The sequence below is a fragment of the Chiloscyllium plagiosum genome, unplaced genomic scaffold (genome assembly GCF_037043375.1).
Source record: "Chiloscyllium plagiosum isolate Xiang-an unplaced genomic scaffold, Cpla_swu_hap1 HiC_scaffold_10, whole genome shotgun sequence".
In the NCBI taxonomy this organism is placed as follows: Eukaryota; Metazoa; Chordata; class Chondrichthyes; order Orectolobiformes; family Hemiscylliidae; genus Chiloscyllium; species Chiloscyllium plagiosum.
Genome location: NW_028270148.1, coordinates 33,221,867 through 33,242,143, shown reverse-complemented (window position 1 = coordinate 33,242,143; position 20,277 = coordinate 33,221,867). Strand labels below are relative to the sequence as shown.

Here is a 20,277-nt window from a genome sequence, read left to right as displayed (position 1 = left end):
ACCATGCTGAAGTATTTTACAACCATTAAGCACTGCTGTAATAGCCTCTCAAAGATCAGCTTAAACAGATCATGTTCCGAGCTCAAATTTGGTCTGTATAGTTAAGTTGGAATGGACTGTAACCCTAGGTGTAAAGAACCGATCAGTTGCCATATGGGAACTGTATTTGAATTATATGGAAATTAGGTGGTTTCCATAACAGAAGGCTGACCTGCAACATTAGCTTTATATATGGCAACCGGAAGATCTGCCTCATGGTAAATCTTCTTCTTTAGTCACTATGGAGCTGACAAAAAGTGTTTCAGTAAAATTATTTTTGTAAACAAAAAGAAACAATGAATATGAAGCCTGCATTCCTACTGCTTATGTATTAAAGCAATCTATTTACCTAAGTGTGAAAAATTTAAACTACATGTTGCGTAAATGCTACTGTGGTCTTGGAAAGGTAATAAAAATTGAATGTGTATCAAGAAATGACTGTCTTCTTTTTTTTAATTTCTAAAATATACTGTATTCACAAAAAAAAGCTCTTTCCATATAATCATTGTCCCTTTCATCGCCCTTCCCCCAACGAGAAGCTGGCTCACTGAAACAGTTGCTATGGACCACACCCTACCAACCATGGTATGTTCAGTGTTTGTGCTGTTGTGATTGAAAAACAGGTATGTCCAGTTTCACATGCAGTTTATAGGTTGCTCTCACAATCTCGCCACTTTAACTTGCTAACTTTAATTGTAACGACTTTCTGTTTTCTGCGTCTTTTAATTCTAATATTCTTCCTATAGCTCCAGAAGCCGTTATAGTATGGTTTCACATGCAGCTTATAGGTTGCTCTCACAATCTCACCACTTTAACTTGCTAACTAACTGTAGCTCCAGAACCATTAGGGTTTCGTTGCCAGAGCACCAGGAGTTCCCCACCTCCTTGGTCTGTTCATGACTGAACCTGTACTAAGCTGATAACGTAGGAGAGGTTATTAATTGTTATGATGTACTAACATTTCTCATTAGGGATCAGTAATAACTCGGTGAAACTGAGGACTGCAGATGCTAGAGATTGGAGCAAAGAGTGTGGGGCGGGCAAAGCACAACAGGTCAGGCAGCATCCAAGGAGCAGGAGAATCGACATTTCAGGCAAAAGCCCTTCATCAGGAATGAGGCTGTGAGCCGAGGGGGTGAAGAGATAAGTGGGAGGAGGGTGGAGCTGGGGAGAAGATAGCTGAGAGTGCACTAGGTAGATGGAGGTGGGGGTAATGGTGATAGGTCAGAGGGGATGGTGGGGGGGAATAGGTGAAAAGGAAGATGGACAGGTAGGACAAGTCATGAGGGCAGTGCCGAGTTGGAAGTTCGGATCTGGGATTAGGTGGGGGGAGGGGAAATGAGGAAACTAGTGAAATCCACATTGATACCATGGGATTGGAGGGTCCTGAGGCGGAAGATGAGGCGTTCTTCCTCCAGACAGCGGGTGGGTAGGGAGTGGCAATGGAGGAGCCCAGGACCTGCATGTCCTTGGCGGAGTGGGAGGTGGAGTTGAAGTGTTCGGCCTCGAGGCGGTGGGGTTGGTTCGTGCGGGTGGCCCGGAGATGTTGTCTGAAGCGCTCTGCAAGTAGGCGTCCTGTTTCCCCAACGTAGAGAAGACCACATCCGGAGCAATGGATACAGTAAATGACATGTGTGGAAGTGCAGGTGAAACTTTGATGGATGTGGAAGGATCCTTTGGGGCCTTGGACGGAGGTTAGGGGGGAGGTGTGGGCACAGATTTTGCAATTCCTGCAGTGGCACGGGAAGGTGCCAGGAGGGGAGCTTGGTTTGTGGGGGGGAGCCTCAACCTGACGATGGCCTCGCTGAGGGAACAGTCTCTACGGAAAGATAGAGGTGGAGAGGGAAATATATCTCTGGTGGTGGGGTCTATTTGTAGGTGGCGGAAATGGCGGAGGATGATACAATGTATACTGAGGTTGGTGGAGTGGAAGGTGAGGACCGGGGGGGTTCTGTCCTTGTTGCGGTTGGAGGGATGGGGTTCAAGGGCAGAGGTGCGGGAAGTGGATCAGATGCACAGGAGGGCATCATCAACCACATGGGAGGGGAAATTGTGGTCTTTAAAGAAGGAGGCCATCTGGTGTGTTCTGTGGTGGAACTGGTCCTCCTGGGAGCAAATGCGGAGGAAGTGGAGGAATTGGGAATAAGGGATGGCATTTTTACAGGAGGCAGGGTGGGAGGAGGTGTAGTCCAGGTAGCTGTGGGAGTTGGTGGGTTTGTAGAAGATGTCAGTGTTGAGTCGGTCACAGTTGGTGGGGATGGAGAGGTCCAGGAAGGGAAGGGAGGTGTCTGAGATGGTCCAAGTGAATTTAAGGTTGGGGTGGAATGTGTTGATGAAGTTGATGAACTGGTCAACCTCATTGTGGGAGGAGTACAAGGTGGCACCAATGCAGTCATCAGTGTAGCGGAGGAAAAGGTGTGGGGTGTGGGGGGGTGGCGGTGCCAGTGTAATCACGTAACCGACAAAGAGACAGGCATAGCTGGGGCCCATGTCGATGCCCATGGCTACCCCTTTCATCTGGAGGAAGTGGGAAGATTCAAAGGATAAATTATTGAGGGTGAGAACCAGTTCAGCCAAACGACTGAAAGTGTCATTGGGTACTGCTGGGGATGTCAGAAGAGGAAGAAACAGAGGGCTTGGAGACCCTGTCATGGCGGATGGAGGTGTATAGGAACTGGATGTCCATGTTGAAGATGAGGCATTGGAGGCTAAGGAAGCGAAAGTCTTGGAGGAAGTGGGGGGCATGAACGTATGTGGGGTCCCTGGACCACGGGGGATAGGACAGTATCGAGGTATGTGGCGATGAATTCAGTGGGGCAGGAGCAGGCCTGCCAGTAATGACTGGTTATGTATAGTTTTTCCTTCTCAGCCCTAAGGTATCAAACGCCCTAATATGCTTTAAAACTATAAACTTGCAACTGTACCCAGGAACACTAAATGCTGAAAACATGTTATTGGAATAGTTTTGCTTCACCTCATTAACTTCCTTTAGTGCAGCAGATAAACAAGTATCAACTGGAAATTCTGTACCTGATCTTCAGAACCTCTCATAGTTGGGGGTGTCAACCTTTGAGAGTTGTCCTGGAGAGATTAATATCCAGGTCACCTTTGTGAACAAAATCATGAGGGCTCTAACAAAATGGCTTTCAGTTAGTTCAGGATGTTCTGGTCGGCACGGGCGAGTTGGACTAAAGGGTCAGTGTCCATGCTGTACATCTCTAAGTGTAAAAAGTGTTGGTGATGAGGCAAAAAGTCTGTGGGACTGAGAGTATAGCATAATCCAATGGGACCTTAAATGATAAGAACATACTGTGGTGGTGGTGATGGTGGTGGTGGGGGTGGAGGGGGAGGGGTGGGGGGAGGTGGGATGTTGTTGGGAGGCAAGATGAAGTTGCCAAGCACCCTTAACAATGCTGCTCACTGTAGGTGGTTTCATCCTCTGTAGGCAACTGGAGACAAGTTCAGCACTGTCTAGCAGAAAAGCAGAAAACAATAAGCCCCAAAAATATTTATCCACCCTGGTAATTTACAGGCAAGTTACTACACCTTCCTATGTTCAAATGTTCTTACGCGTGTGTAATTGAGGGAGTCCACAAAAACAGAAAATATCTGTTTATATAGAAATACTGATAAGGCTGACCATAGATTGCATTATCTTGCCAAACTCACTCAATCAAGATACGTCGCTGAGTCACAACTTTAAGGCTATTATTTTTCATTTCATTGCTAGATAACTTTTATAAAGTTGGAGCAGGCAATGTTTCAGAGCACTTTACTGAGAGGTAAGCACTTCAGGAGAAGGAAACTTGACATTACTAATATGACATTAATGCAGTAAAAATGATTGTGTCCTTTTATTCTGTAATTGTTCAACTAAAGGTCAGTCGCCTTGAAATTCCTTAATACCGAGGGACTGTCTACAAAGATAAAGATAGTAATCCCTCAATGATGTCAGGTGGATTACTCCGGAATATTGATCCAGTGATAATGGATGTGAGCTATTGTTAGACAGTATTAATTGGCATAATGTCACTCAAGAAGCTTGACACTATCCAGGACATACTTGATTGGCGCCACATCCACAAACATTAATTTCCTCCACCATGAATGGACAGTCGTATGAGTGTGTACCATCTACAAGATGCACTGAAGAAATTCACCAAGGCCAATTAGACAGCACATTCCAAACTCATGACCACTACCATCCAGATGGACAAGGACAGCAGATACAGTACATGGGAACACCACCAACAAAATGTCCTCCAAGCCACTCACAATGCTTTCTTAGAAATATATTGCTGTTCCTTCAATGTCACTGGATCAAACCTTATGTTGGTCACAAGCCAGTGAATTCCATGAATGAGAGGGGGTGTTTGACCTTTTCAGGGATACTCTAAGGACACTCCAAGTTTTTCCACTATTTTCGTGGGAGCCTTCTACAACAACCGAATTCCGACAAGAGCCGTTTTTTTTAACATTTGATGTCAAACATATGAAGTACATGTCCTGTCCAGCAGAGCTGGTTTTCAGTGATGAATGCCTGGCCTCTGCACATGTTGACTTGAGAAAGAACACTATTGGACTTTCTTTCTTGCCAGTAGATTTGGAAGATCTTGCAAAGACACCACTGCTTGGTCTTTTACCAGTACTTTAGGTATCTACATTGGGTAGACTAAGTCTCCAAAATAGGGAGTATTGCCTGGTAAACCACGCTGGATCCTTCGCTGGATCTACACACATCAGAAGGAATGTAGCAGTTAATAAGAAGGCCCACCACCATCCCTACAATAACTGTGGCCTTGCCAACATTGCATGTAGGAGGGACTATCACCCATGTCTTCCTGGAATGTGCCTTTGCAACAAATATCCAAAAAGAACTGCAGTGGTTTTTCTCAAAGTTAATCTCTTATAGCTCTGTGAGGTGTGTGTTTCACAGGTTATTCCCAGGTATACGTACTGATACAACCATTAGTACTTCTATAGGGCCACCACCTTGGTGAAAAGTGCACTTTATTCTGCTCAAAACCTGTTGGTCTTTTAGTGTAATGAGTTGTGGATGAGTGGGTTTTGCAGATTGGTACATTGGACTGTGCACCAAGGGATGCAATGAAGCTTGGGTTGATTAACACAAGGACTCAATGTGAAAAGGACACAGTGTAAGACCCACCTGCCATAGTGAACACAGGAAGTGGAAACTGTGTAGAAATGGATGTATGTTATAAATTTGAAGTATAAATGCATTTGTACTGAGGCATGCCAGAGTGTCACATACTGTATGGAAAGAATTCGAGCAATTTTACGCTTCTAGAGATGTCAAACTTGAAATATTATGGAATGTAATTTTACAATTTTTTTTTATAAAACATACTTTTTGGAAAAAAAGACTCACATTCAAAAACTTCTAAATTTTGGAGTGAATTTATTTGCATTTCCTTTGGCAATTAATTAGCATATTATTTCTGTAGGAATATTTCACAGGGGAACCTCAGATATTAGCTGCTATTGAGGTGGAAGAGAAGCACCAAATGAATCAAGAGTGTAAGCGAGCCGGACAAGTGGGATGTGGGTGAACAAAAAAAACACATTAAGAGTAGAAATCATGCTTTTGAAATGACAGGATCTGGTCTTATGTGTACTTAACAGAAATAGAAGATGATCCACATTGCTACATGCAGGATCTGAAGCTAATTTAGAGTCAGGCAGCGTTAGAGGAGTGCAGTGATCCTGGAGGATCATAGCCTTGTGGCAGTCTGAACACAAAGATGAGGATTTTAAGATCAATGTTTTGCTTAGCTACATCTCAATGTTGGTCTGTGAACACATGGTGACAGAAATTGGTGTGAGTTATAGGATGCAGGCAGCAGGATTTTAGGTCAACATCACCACCTGCAAGTTCTCTTCCAAGCCACTCACCAACCTGACATGGAAGTACAATGTCATTCCTTCACTTATCCTTACCTAAGTCTGGCCTACATGGGACTCCAGACCCACAGCAATGCGGTTGACACTTAACTGCCCTCTGGGCAATTAGGGATGAACAATAAATGCTGCCTAACCAGTGATGCCCACATCCTGTGAACAAATAATAATTGTCATTGGATCAAAATCCTGGAATTCCCTCCCTAATGGCATTCTGGGTTGCCTACAGCATGTAAAGTGCAATGAATCAAGAAGGCAGCTCACCACACCTTCTCAAAAGCAGTAGGGACAGGCAATCGATGCTGGCCAGCCAGCAATGCCCACATCCCACATGTGAATAAAAACAAGTTTACAAAAGGTGTAGAGTGGGACGAGATCACTAGGATAGTCAGAGAAAACTCTAGTTCAATTACAAATGATACATTCAGTGCAAGGAATATCTTATCAAGTTGATATTCATGTCACAGCATTTGAATGTCAAATCAATATTTTGGTTATATTAAGTCATAGAGATTTTACAGTCCAGAAGAACATTATTCAGCCCATCACCTCCATGTTGGCTCTCCATAGAAACTATCCAGTCAATCGCAGCAAGCTGTGCACGCATGACATCTGAGAAATTGCCTGTTAGCAGCAGAAAGTATCTGAAATTCTTTTTCAACATTTAACTTCTTAATAAATAAATTGGATATCATGATGACAAAGATTCATCCTACCTGGGATTTTCATAGAGTGAGGCATTTAGTGAAGAATTCAATGCCTCTGTAAAAGCATTTTCATTCAATTAAGTTCAGTTTTGTAGCACTGCAAATGATCTGTTCTGAAGACTCCAATAAACTTGATATTTTGCACACACACAAACATTTTCCCTACAAATTGGTACTTAAACAGCTGCAATTGAAAGAAACAATTGACCAAATGAAAATATGTGCAGCAAACTTCTAAAATTCACCACGTCAACAAAATGTGCTATTTTCTCTGTCGACCATCCAATAAATGCATAGAAACAGTTTTAAATACAGTATTTCATTTAGAAGTGGGTTGTAAAATATTGATGTGGGCGGCACAGTGGCACAGTGGTTAGCACTATTACCTCACAGCGCCAGAGACCTGGGTTCAATTCCCACCTCGGGCAACTGTCTGTGTGGAGTTTGCACATTCTCCCCATGCCTGCGTGGGTTTCCTCTGGGTGCTCCGGTTCCCTCCCACAGTCCAAAGATGTGCAGGTTAAGTGAATTGGCCATGCTAAATTTCCCGTAGTGTTAGGTGAAGGGATAAATGTAGGGGAATGGGTCTGGGTGGGTTGCTGTTCGGAGGGTCGGTGTGGACTTGTTGGGCCGAAGGGCCTGTTTCCACACTGTAAGTAATCTAATCTAATCAATATATTATTCATGTATGTATCTTTCTTTTAATCTTTTTTATATTCATCATGCAACTATGGCACCCTTACATATTTATAATTTTTTGTTTGTTTTGTATAACAGGATAAATTACCAGATTATGTAAAGGATGTTGTATTATAAGAACAACATATTATAGTAAATATTTACCAAAAAAAACTGAATTATTGAAATGAAATCCAAAAGCATGCCTTTTAATACAGTGTTTTAAAATGGATCTGGAAATGTGTTGCTGGAAAAGTGCAGCAGGTCAGGCAGCATCCAGGGAACAGGAGAATCGACGTTTCGGGCCTAAGCCCTTCTTCCTGAAGAAGGGCTTATGCCCGAAACGTCGATTCTGCTGTTCCCTGGATGCTGCCTGACCTGCTGCGCTTTTCCAGCAACACATTTCCAGCTCTGATCTCCAGCATCTGCAGACCTCGCTTTCTCCTTTTAAAATGGATCTCCAATTAAAACAAACCAGATATAACCTTAAACATTTGGAATTGGTCAACTTTTCTTTACCTTCTATCCAACCAGTCTCTACAACTAATGGATGTCATCATCAACAGGAACAACCTGTGTACATATGAAGTCTTTAATGAACTGAAATTGCTGAAGGCACTTAGCAGAAGGTTTATAAGAGTCGATGAGATCATGAGGTTAAGGGCTGGTATAGACATGATGGTGGAAATGGTAATTCCCAATGAACTTCACTGTGGGGAAGTACACACATTACAAGAACTAATATGGAAAGACAGTATACTAGAAAACATACATATATGTTAAAAGTGTAGACAAAATTAGAGATCACATCATCCATATGTACTTTTTTTCTGTGTTTTAAGGTGGCACTGCAGAGTGGTGACGCTATACAACACTTTTCACTGCATTTTGTAACAAGGGACAATATCAAATTAAATAATATACTGAAATCTGAAAATCCAATTGATAAGGTGGTCCAAAAGGCGTGTGGTTTACTTTATGAAGGGCAGCAATTGGGAGGGGAACCGAGAATGTGTTGTCATAGGCAAATCTAGATGGAACAAAGGCAAATATCAGGGTTTCAGCAGCAGATAAGTTGAGGCAACGGGTGTGTTATAAAAGTGGAAATAGTCATTGTATGAAAACTGCATTTGAATCAATAGTGTATCTATTGTTCATGATACTACATTGTCATGAGACTCCACTACATTGGGATGAGATCAAATACAGATAGATCACTTTGCTATATCCCCGCCATCCAGATCAGCCTATGACCCTGAGCTACCGATTGCTTTTCATTTTAATACCCTGCCCCACTTTGATTCTGAGCTCTCTGTCTCCTAAATTGCCTCCTTAATCGTAGCACTTCATATCTCCATTAGAGACTTCACAACCTTCCAGATTCACTATTGATCTCAATAACTTCAATTAACCTTTGCTCCAGTTTTCTTTTCCAGACAGTAGCTACTGTCTTGGTCGCGCCTTAAACCTCCTCTACACCCATCTTCCGTTTAATCCCATAATATGCACAGTCTCCCTTTTGTTAGTGAATTCTGACTGCTACTACTGACAACCCCCCCCCCCCTCCCCTTTCGTTCTTTGTATTTAAAATCGTTACACTCTAAATTCGTATATTTCTGACCGAAGGTCGTTGACCTGGATTACAATAACTCTGTTCTTCCACCATGAGGTCACCTAAATACTGCTTCGATTTGTGATATAAATTTATCCATTAAACTACACTTTCCTTCCTTAAAGTTGACACACAGAACGAATTGGTTCCTGATAATGCTTTTTGAAAACATGGATGATTTGATTAAAATGATTTTGTCTAGGCCCCTGGGTGACTGAAGATCAAAACGAACGTAAACAAAACCATTGTTTGGATCCACATCATAATTTAACATAATCTTTGTCTCAGAGTCTCAGAGTATGCAATGATTCAGTGTCACGTCCTTGTCAGTTTCTCCATGTTATGGGTGGGGTGAAGAATTGCAGACTTTTTAAAAAAAAAGTCTATATATTTTGTTCCAAAATCTCAAAGAGAAAGATGTGATCACGCCCTTCTCGTTTGGAGGAAGAGACAAATAAGGTATTGCAGGGGGTAGTGAGTGAACCGAAACGCTGATGTTACCCAACAGGAGAAAGGCTGACTCCAGTTTCAGCAGGTAATGAGTTGACGTCAGTTGCAGATGGTATAAATACCTGTCTCTCGACAGAAACTGGTATTGAGATTGTAGCAGCGGTTTGAGACTGTTCTGAAAAGGTCTACTTTGCCTTCGTCATATTTGGGATTGTTCTAGTTGGTGTTAAGACAGCAGTTGAAGAATTTTCTTTATTTTAAAAGTGAAGACTCCGTTTATTGGGAAAGTTGGAACTTGTGCCTAAAACTTTTGTCGCCTGTTAGAAGCAGGAGAGCGGGGACTGGGCGTTGTGAAGAGATTCTGTCCGAGGTTTTGTTCTGTTGTGGTTGCAACCGGGGAAGATGCGTGCCCTCGGCTGGCTGCTTCTGGCTGTGTTTGGCGCCCTAGCTCAAGGGCAGGATGAAGGTAAGTGTTTGAGTAAAGCTGGCGCTTTGTTCTCCAGGTGTGGGTTCCACTCAGGCCCAGCCAACCTGGACGCTAAAACAAGCTTAACATGATCTTTTTTTTAAAAAAATGCTTTATCGTTATGTATAATTCATTTCTCAACTTTCAAAAAATAGAGATGTTTAGTTTGACTCGATAGAGTTAATGGGTTTCGAACCCTTGCTTTCCCAATTGTTCTGGGTTTGAGGGTTTCACCTCTTGCCTCTCCATGTTTGGAATGGCGAGGTGGGGCAGACGACAGTTCCAGCGCTGGCCGCTAGGTCGCGCCAGGGGTGACGCGTAATTCCTCTATCTTCCGTTAAAGGTCGCTTCCAATCGCCCCTTAGTGAGTTATGGTTCAGCCAAGTGTGAGATTTTATCTGACTCTTTAAGTCGCTCGGGGAATCCACAGCTCAATAATCTTTTTAGATCAGTGATGCTGGAAAAGCACAGCAGGTCAGGCAGTATCCCAGGAGCAGGAACATCGATGTTTTGAGCAAAAGCTCTTCATCAGGAATAGAGGCAGGAGGCCTCCAGGGTAGAGAGAGAGAGAAATGGGGGGTGGGGGAAAAAGTAGCAAAGAGTACAATGGGGGTGGGGATGGAGGTGATAGGTCAGAGAGGAGGGTGGAGTGGATAGGTGGGAAGGGAGATTGGCAGGTAGGACCGGTCATGAGCACAGTGCTGAGCTGGAAGGTTGGAACTGAGGTAAGGTGGGGGGAGGGGAAATGAGGAAACTGGTGAAGACCACATTAATGCCCTGGGGTTGAAGTCTTCTGAGGCAGAAGATGTGTTCTTCCTCCAGGTGTCGGTTGGTGAGGGAGTGGTGGTGGAGGAGGTTATGATCTCTGCCTAACCTTTTTGCTCACTGGTCTCACTATTTTTGCTTCCTTCCCTCCCCTGTTGTCATGTAAACCACCTTTTTTTTTCTCAGCTACCACCCCTTTTAAAGAAGGGTCACTGGAATCCGCTTTCTCTCATGAATGGTGCCAAACCTATTGAGTTTCTCCAGCAACTTCAGTTTTTTTTTTAGATCTTCAGTACCTATAATTTTTTTTCTCACTGTATGATTGCCCCTCTTCTATGTGTTGCGTTGAACTTTGGGAACAAGAGTCTGTGACTTCCTAAACTTTATAGGATAATTTGTTAGGTAACCTCCTTGCCTTGAGTAAGAGTAAACTATTTAGGACTGAGACAAGGCAAAATTTGTTCTTTTGGCAGATGCTGCCAGACCTGCTGAGTTTCTCTAGCATTGTTAGCTTCTAATTTCCAGCATCCATCATATATTGCAATATGGTGAGAATTTTGAAAGGGTTAGTGTTTGAAAATCTCTATAGAATTAATCTTTCTGAAGAAGGTAGCAATTGGCCTTTGTTGCATAACTGAATTCAATGAGCCTGAGCTAACACTATTTTGTTTTTCAGACTGTCCAGTGTGTATGACCAACCGATATACCAAATGTCTACCAAATGGAGATGGTTGTACCTGTACGTTGCAACTATCTGAAAAACTTAATCAACCAGTCAACTGCAGTACATGTAGGTATTTTCTTTAAGGACACCTTTAGTGTTTTAAGCTGCAGATAAAGATCCTGACCATTATAAATGTATCTCCATTTTCTGTTAACAAATTGCTAGCAGTGATTTTTTTTTTTCCCCTCTCTACCTTTATATTTCTGGACTATTGTGTCCCACTCAGTTACTTTCTCAAATATTCCTCACAACTGATTCTTTTGCTTCTTTAGAATTTGTGCATTCATATAAATTCAAATCAAAAAATACTGAATCAGGAGCACTGCAGTAAAATGCACTTCTAGTCTAAATCACCTCGTGGCAATATTTGGTCACCAGTACATCCACATTTTTTCTCTTGCATTTGTGCAGTGGGTGTTGGATCTCAGGAATAAATTTTTATTTGAGCACAAAGTTTTTAGGTGGGTTTAGAATTATCATCCAACTTTGTCTTAAGTTTACCTGAGACCTAGGGCTAGTCTTTTCCAGAGAATGCTCTTAACTTTTAAACAATTTCAGTGTTGCTTTTTTCCAGAGTTTGTTTGCCACTTTGCATTTAGGAGAGTCCTAATTGTCCATTTTGTTGTGTTTACATGTGACTCCATTTAGTGGAGTCTTTAGTGTTGCTTTTTATTTTGTATGCTTGTGGGCATCACTAGCTAGTCGGCATCCATTACCCAATGCTAGTTCTCCTTGGAAGTGGAGATGAACTACTGCCTTGAACTACTACAGTCCTTTGTAGGTAGAACTTATGGAGTGGAGATCACAATGACCAGTGACCAAAAAAGGAATCATGAAGACCACTTCTCAGTGAGATTTGCTTATGCACTCCACATCGCAGAACTTGAAACCCCTGTTGTGACTCATGTGTCATTAGAAGTTGAGTTGCTCACTTACTTGGTGTAGAGCTTTATTGGCAAAGCAATCCTTCCCTCTGGCTTTTAGTATACTGGGACAGATGGAATCCAAAATGAATTTAACTGGCACTTGTGGCTAGAGAATGTAATAAACAAGAGTTAAGTTTGAGGAATTCCTACTGAAAGTGGCTGTATAATGTCAATTGAAAACCGTTCCGAGTAACTCCAAGTTATACATTATACCATGTCTGATCTAGTTTGGAACTAATATAAATCAGCTAGTGTTGCCTCTTTCAATTCAACAGCAGTAGAGGATTGAAGTTTCATTTTTCTAAGTCTCATTTGTAGTGATCAAGATAAAAAGCTTGGGTAATAGATGCCAGTATTCTCTACCCTTCTGAGTGAAGGTAGTGTAGTTGTGATGTCACCAGGCTAGTAATCCAGAACACCATCCTAAAGTTCTGGGAACACTGATTTCAACCCCACTGTGACAGATATTTTGGAATTAAAAGCTAGCCTAATGGTGACTGCTGTTTGTTTCCACTCCCACCCCACCGTACCAAAAAACCAGTTTACTGATGTTCTTCCAGGAAAGGAGTACTTGCCTGGTGTAGTTTATGTATTGTTGTTATGTGTCTGGAACAATGTGCTTACTGTTCTGTGAGCAAAGCCAATGACACCCACATCCCACGAATTAGGGTCTTTTTTAAAACTTGAGGCAAGTGAGTCCTTGAGTACATTGTCAGCCAATCAAACACTACAGTTATTATTAATACTTCACAGGTTGAGGAAGCTGATCGTAAAATAGAGAATCACTATTTCCTTAAATTTTGAATAACTTGAATAATCCTGGAAATATTCCTATAATACAATCTGTGGCCTAGATATCTTGTGTAAGAAACTCAAATTGAGCTATTAATGTGTGAATTTCATTTTTAAATCCCTTTAGTGACCAGTAAGTGCTGGATGATGAAGAATGAAATGTACCGATTGAGAAGTGGCATTGGAGCTCGCAGAAAGCCCACTGAGCATGCCATGTTGGATAATGACGGTATCTATGATCCTGATTGCAAGAGTGACGGCACATTCCGTTCCAAGCAGTGTAATGGGACTAGCACCTGCTGGTGTGTAAACACTGCAGGTGTTCGAAGGACTGACAAGGCAGATGAGGATATAGAATGCCCTGAACAACCAGTTTCAACTTTGTAAGTATTTTGCTGGGGAGTGGGGGTAGTAAAGAGTATATCTGTAGTCAGTGGCTCTGAAATGCCAAATGTAGCCCTTCAGCTGCTCCTAGGTGTGTGCAATATCATCCATATGTTGTGTAATAATAGTATAATTGTCCTGCAATTACTTGAGCTGGTGAGGAGCTTGAATCCTTGTGTTCATTCTGTCAGCTAAATGAAAACATTCCAGGTTTTATTAATAGGCATATGGTGATGCATCCAGCTGACACCTATTCAGTAAGGTTGGCAATAGCTGGCAAGTGGAGTATAATGTGAACTTTCTCACTCTGAAAGATTAGATTACATTACAGTGTGGAAACAGGCCCTTCGGCCCAACAAGTCCACACCGACCCGCCGAAGCGCAACCCACCCATACCCATACATTTACCCCTTACCTAACACTACGGGCAATTTAGCATGGCCAATTCACCTGACCCTGCACATCTTTGGACTGTGGGAGGAAACCGGAGCACCCGGAGGAAACCCACGCAGACACGAGGAGAATGTGCAAACTCCACAGTCAGTCGCCTGAGTCGGGAACTGAACCCGGGTCTACAGGCGCTGTGAGGCAGCAGTGCTAACCACTGGGCCACCGTGCCGCCCTCAAGTTAGAACAAAAAAAACACTTTAAATGGAGAAAAGCCACAACACAGGGAACTTGGGTGTATTTGAGCACAAAACAGAAAGTTAGCGCACAGGCAGCAGATAATCAGGAAGGCTAATGGAAAATTGGTCATTATTTAAATGTGGCTGGATTATAAGCATAAGGAAGTCTTGCTGCTGCTGTACAAGGTACTGGTTAGATCATACCTGGAGTACTGAACAGATTTTCCTTTCGTATTTTAAGGAAATGTATTTTATTGGAGGTAGTTCAGACAGTTCATTGGAATGATCCCTGATGTGGAGGGATTGGTTTATAAGACAAGATTAAACCAGTTGGGACTCTGTTCACTGGAGTATAGAGAATGAGGTGATCTGATTGAGACTCTTGTATGTTTCAAGGAGCTTGTCTGGTAAATGCTGACTCTTTCATGGAGAGTCTAGAATCCATCTGACTTGAGGGATATCAATTATCACTGAGGTGAGAATTTCTTGAGGGCTGAGTCTTTGGAACTTCTGCCACACAGCAATGGGAGCAGAGACCCTGCATATGTAAGGCTGAAAGAGGGTTTAGGGCAGGAATGTGAATGATCCTATTGAATGGTGGAGCAGGCTCAAGGGTGGAACTTTTCAGCAAGAAATAGGAACACAAAATTAGTGGTTTGCCATTTTAAAATAAGCAGCTTTTTACATTTAGTGAATTCCCCAAATGTGTTCCAACATTTTTATTTAGCTGATTCAACTATCTAACTAAACCTTGCTTACTAACTCTTCCTTTTTCATTGCAGTTGGTTTCAGATTCAGCTAAGGCACAAACCCTTAAATAAAGAAGTGGACGAAATGAAACTGAAAAAGTAAGCATTACAACTTTAATATATTATCGGGTACTATGTGATGTCAGGTGTGTACTTGGTACGAAGTCAAAAGTTATAGGATTCAAATCCACTAATGTCAGCTGACCTGTTAATAATGTACTGAAGGAATGGTGCATAGGAAGAAGATCTCCTTTTTAGATTGGTGGTTTTTTGCATAGTGCAACGCCATCTGTTTGAAACAGCATTTGTGGTATTCCACTTTTATTCCCCTCAGCATTGTAAATGAGTTGCTGGAGTTTGAGTCCACTGTTCAAGAGAACATATATTTCCTGTATGAAACTTAACTGCTTTTTTCCTTGCATTATTATATTTCCCAAAGTAATTGGGCATGAAGTCTTAACTTTTGTTTTAGAACAAGTTTGTTCTTAGACATTAAATATTTGAATCGCCACTAACCAGAGATTGCATACATTTCTACCTTGAGCAAACTTGTTGCACCAGTGTCCAAGACCTTGGAGTGAGGCTAATGTTGATGCAAAGATTACTCTGTAGGTCACATATGAAACTGGATTGAGACTCTAAATTTGTCAGTGAACTTGCCATTTTATCCTAGTGATCTGAACACAATAAAACTGTTAGAACATGATCTTTAATATGGGACTCTATCTTCTATGTATTGTATTGGTATGTTTTTGGCTAATGTATTTACATTCTGCTTATCATTCCTAACTACTTTCAACAGGGCTATCCAAGATGTCTTTGCTGCTTACCAGGTGGACCCAAATTACATTGAGAAGATTGAGGTAATCAACAAATGTAGTTTTTTTTTTGTCTTCACTTATTGTGATTAACAACAATTTGCAAATATTTAATCCTGTCACCAAATGCTGATTTGTATAGATCAAAGAACAGTAAAATGCAGACTTGAATCCAGTTTAATCTGTTACTGAATGGCAATATCTGCAATTATTGCTTAAAGGCTATTTTGCATAAATAGCTTTTACTGCTGATTTATAATGAAACCTCTTTTCGTAGAATACTGCCATGAACACAGTGCAGGGGATAGTTTTTTTAAATTGATTTGTAATAGTGGGGAAAACTCTACAGTTAGTTTTGATAGAGTTCATAAAAATCAGTATATTTTACTGAAGAGCTCTTGTTCTGGCTTCCATGGCAATCCACAAGTTCAGGGATGAGGTGATATCAATGTAAAAGGTATTAACAATGTCATCCACTATTTTTGATCTTTTGGCTAGCTGACAGAAATATAAAAATTCTCTAAACTGTCCTTCTACTCCAAGTTTTTTGTAATTTTCACCAAGATTTTTCTCAGTTGCATTATTCTTGACTTTAAAACCAACTTTGTATTATAGTATCATGCAGAAGACCGTTATATAACTGTGGACTTGAAACAAAATGTGACCGTGCAGTCACCGTCTGATCTTGCTACTGCAGCCTATTACCTAGAGAAGGATGTAAGTTGCATTGAACATTCTTGCCAAAGTAGGTGCTAATTATAGCTCACTCTTCCTATCTAGTTTGGAATAAAAATTTTCATTTAATAGTCAAAATACAGGGAGATGGGAGTACTGGCCCAGGAATCCATAGGCTCATTTCCTTTCTAGGGAAAGGAGTTCAAATTCCTCTGCAGGATCTGGTGGAACTTAAATTTAGCTAATAAATCTGGAATACTTGTGCTCTTCCCCCTCCCCAGGGAAGAATCTTGAGGCTAGATCCACAGAATGTGGTAGAATCTTTACCCTCTGCAGTGGCCCAAGAGGACCAATTTCAAGGGTAAACAGGGATGAATGACCAAATCTAGTCCCTTGCTCAAATTCTTCTCTCCATGAAGAAAGATAATTCTATTCATTCCTTTAATGTAGAATAGTTTGGTTTCAGGATGATTACAATAAATGAGGATTTAAACCTAATTCGTTATTTAGGCTAGTGAGCCTACACTTCCTAAACTCTATTTAATTGCTGGATGTAACTCATGATGGTGGGTTTTGATTGGCTGCAATGCAACACTTACCTGTGTAACCCTTTTTTTTCCTTCCATACCAGGTCAAGAGTAACACCTTGTTCTCTGATCAATATAATCGATCAATTCAGGATGACGGGGTCCCATTTGATGGAGAAAAGCTTAGTTTTGAAGAAGCCTATGTGTATTATGTTGATTCAAAGAATCCAGAGTTCTCCATGAAGCGAATGACCCCTGGCATTATTGCTGTCATTGTGGTGATCTGTCTTGCTATTGTTGCTGGACTTGTTGTGCTTGTAAGTATAAACAGAATTTAAATTTATTTGGTGTAATGTTGTTCATCAAATGAAGTGCTGGATTGAGAATTTTTGACTTCACCACTCTGCCAAATTGGTGATCTTTAGTAATTAAATTGAAATTGAGTTATAGATTACAGGATGTTTAGATGTGTGAACAACAGAAATCAGCATAAGAGGAAATGCCAAAGCTATTTTACAGTTGGGTCCACAATGAATTTGAGGAACATCTTTATTTTCTGAACCTACTTGTTCAGAGATGTTACACACCTATAGAGCAGGTGGGATTAACTGACCCTCTTGGTCCAGAGGCAAAGACAATACCAGCATCCACCCCCCCCCCCCCCCCACAAGCGACTAGGTTCCTATTAGATGCTAGCTCATTTTTGAGATTGACATGTAGCAAGTGCACATGGGGCTGAAATACATCAACCAAGCTTAATGAATGGAAGACTTGATCCTGTTCCTAAGACTTTTTTCATTTGTTTTTTTTTCTTTAGGATATACATGTGTTTTTAAGGTGCTCATTGCACTCGACTAATGCATCCTCCACCAGTTCTGGGAATCTGAGGAAAAGTTGGGTGTGTGTATATGTTGGAGTTAGAATGTTCTTATTAAAACAAAATCCTATGAGGATTTGACAAAGTGGATGTTGAAAGGTTTTCCCCTGTTGGAGAGACTAGAACTGAAGGGACACCATTTAATGACTAATAGCTGTCCATTTTCAGATGGACATGAGAAATTGGGGTTGGGTCTTAAACAACTGTTAGTCAGTATTTTTAAGACAGAGGTAGCAAATTCTTGATTAGTTTATGGGGTGGGTGGAAAATAAAGCTACACATCTGATCTGCCATGATTTAGCACTCTAAGATGCTGGATGATACTTATTCCAAACTTGTATGTTAATAAGTTTCCAAAACAGTACTTGGCAAAGTATAAGTTTCAACTTCTAAAATTCAATATTGGCTTATTTTTCTTCCAGTTCTTTACCAGAAGGAAGGCTGCCAAGGCCCACATATATCAAAAGGCTGAGGTATGTTTTTGTTCTCTACCACCTTGAGTTGAAGTTTTTTGTGTAGCTTGTAAAAATACTTCTGTTTCAATGTTTGCATTTCTTTCCTTACAGGGAAGAGAATTGGATGAAATTCAGAAGCAGCAGCTGACTACCTAATCTTCCTCGCAAAGATGTTAGTTGCAGTCTCTCTTGCTCTGAATTTGGGAGATTATAAAATGAGACCATGCAAGTGAACAGTCTCCTGGTTTGGGATTCTCTACAAGGTTGTCGTGCAGATCTTTAATTTCTGTTCATTTTGAACTTAATTTAACTGCAATCCATCCTTGTCATGCATTTGGAAAGAACTCTTTTTAGCTGGTACTGTTACTGGACATTTTCTTCCCACAAAGGGAGACGGAGACAATATTGGAGTCAGCCATTTTTTATTGGGTTTTAATGATTTTTGTACTTCCTCAGTCTGGAATTGTAATTTCTTGGACTGTCATTGTTTTAGGTCACTGCTTTTATACTTCAGTACTGTTATTGAAGTATAATGTTTAAATGGCTTTGTAAAAATTTAATTTTTAATAAAGACTGTTTCAGTTTTCTGAAGTGGGTTCATTTAATAATTGTAATGATGCCTTGAGTTTTGATTGCAGTCCATTTTATTTTTTCCTCTTGTTGCTTTGGCATTGCCAAGTCCCTGAATTGAGCTGCTTCATCTTGTATTTTATAACCTTCCACAATACAGCTTTGCCATGAATCCTTAAATTGCTATTCTGAACTATACTAAGCACCATTGAACTAAAATTTTAGATTTGTGGCTCAGGTTGTAAGTTTAATCACTGAGCTGGTAGGTTTTTTCCTCTCAGACACTTCATCACTGGTAGGTAACATCAGTGAGCCTCTGAAGTGCTGGTATTCTGTCCCACTTGCTATCGTCTTGGTCTGTTGTGATGGATGATATCACTTCCGGTTTGAGGTTTGTAAATGGGTCCAAATCAATTTTTTTGTTTAATGAAGTTCTAGTTTGAATGCCAGGCCTGTAGGAATTTCCATGCATGTCCTTGTTTAGTTTGTCCCAGGATGGATGTATTGTCCCAGTTAAACTGGTGTCCCTCTTAGTCTGTGTATGGATACTAGTGATGGCTCACCATGTCTTTTGGTGGCTAGTTGGTGTTCATGTGGGGTGGTGGTGGTTTCCTGCTCATCAATCCAATGTAATATTTGTTGCAGTCCTTACAGGGTATCTTGTATATTTTCATTCTGCTGGTTGTTGGTACAGGAACCCACCAAAACAGACCTAGATGCAAGCAGGATAATCACCAGCACTTTATTGGAGACTCACTGTCACCATGCTACATAACAATGTGTCTAAGAACAAATTTACCAGCTCAGCAAGCAAACTTACAACCTGACTATTAAACTGATTTAAGTATAGTTCTAAAGTTTTTTTTATAATCTTAAATGCTACTGGAACTTGAACATTAATTATCTCTAAAACATTGAATTGTAATTTGCAAATTTGAGTTGGCCACTCAAGCTCTTAAATTGTGTTGAACTCTACTACAACTGAGCAAAGTCTTTGAACAATGGATATGCTATTGTAGTAGTACTGGTGTAAAACACCATGTAGTGCCTTTGGGGAAATCTGATTTCTGTGTTTCACTCTCGCTGCATGGTAATGAGCCTTTAAAAATGAACTGTATCTGGCTATCAAATACTTCACTAACACCCGTCTTGAACTTCATTTCTTGATAGTTTAGTTTAAATGACAGCATTCATTTCATTTATCTGGGCTAAATATTCGTGTATACCTTAAAACCAGCATGCCTGGAAGTTAGAACTTAAGAACTTGGTGATTGGGTTCTTTAAAAGGTATTAACTACTTTAAATGCTTGCATGCTTTAAGTAGTTCATTCAGTAATCATGTGACCTACAATGTTAATGGAAATCAAAGCACAAACAGATATTGAGCAAAGACTAAGGAACAATGGAATAGTGTGTAGGATCTTTGCTTTCTAGACATTAGGGATTAATGATACTTAAGGAAGCATCTGTGTAGATCACCTTTTATTTTCCCCTGTCCCCTTGCCCAGGCAGATATAT

The 20,277-nt window shown here is 40.9% G+C and overlaps 1 protein-coding gene across 1 annotated transcript; it reads left to right on the top strand.

Moving 5' to 3' along the window:
* Nucleotides 1–9,561: 9,561 nt before the first annotated feature.
* Nucleotides 9,562–18,780, top strand: epcam (epithelial cell adhesion molecule). Its single transcript, XM_043695622.2, has 9 exons — nt 9,562–9,871; nt 11,313–11,426; nt 13,206–13,461; nt 14,871–14,936; nt 15,640–15,700; nt 16,271–16,372; nt 16,962–17,174; nt 18,157–18,207; nt 18,301–18,780. The coding sequence occupies exons 1-9, from the start codon at nt 9,808–9,810 to the stop codon at nt 18,343–18,345; spliced, it is 972 nt and encodes a 323-aa protein (XP_043551557.1). The 5' UTR covers nt 9,562–9,807; the 3' UTR covers nt 18,346–18,780.
* Nucleotides 18,781–20,277: the final 1,497 nt, after the last annotated feature.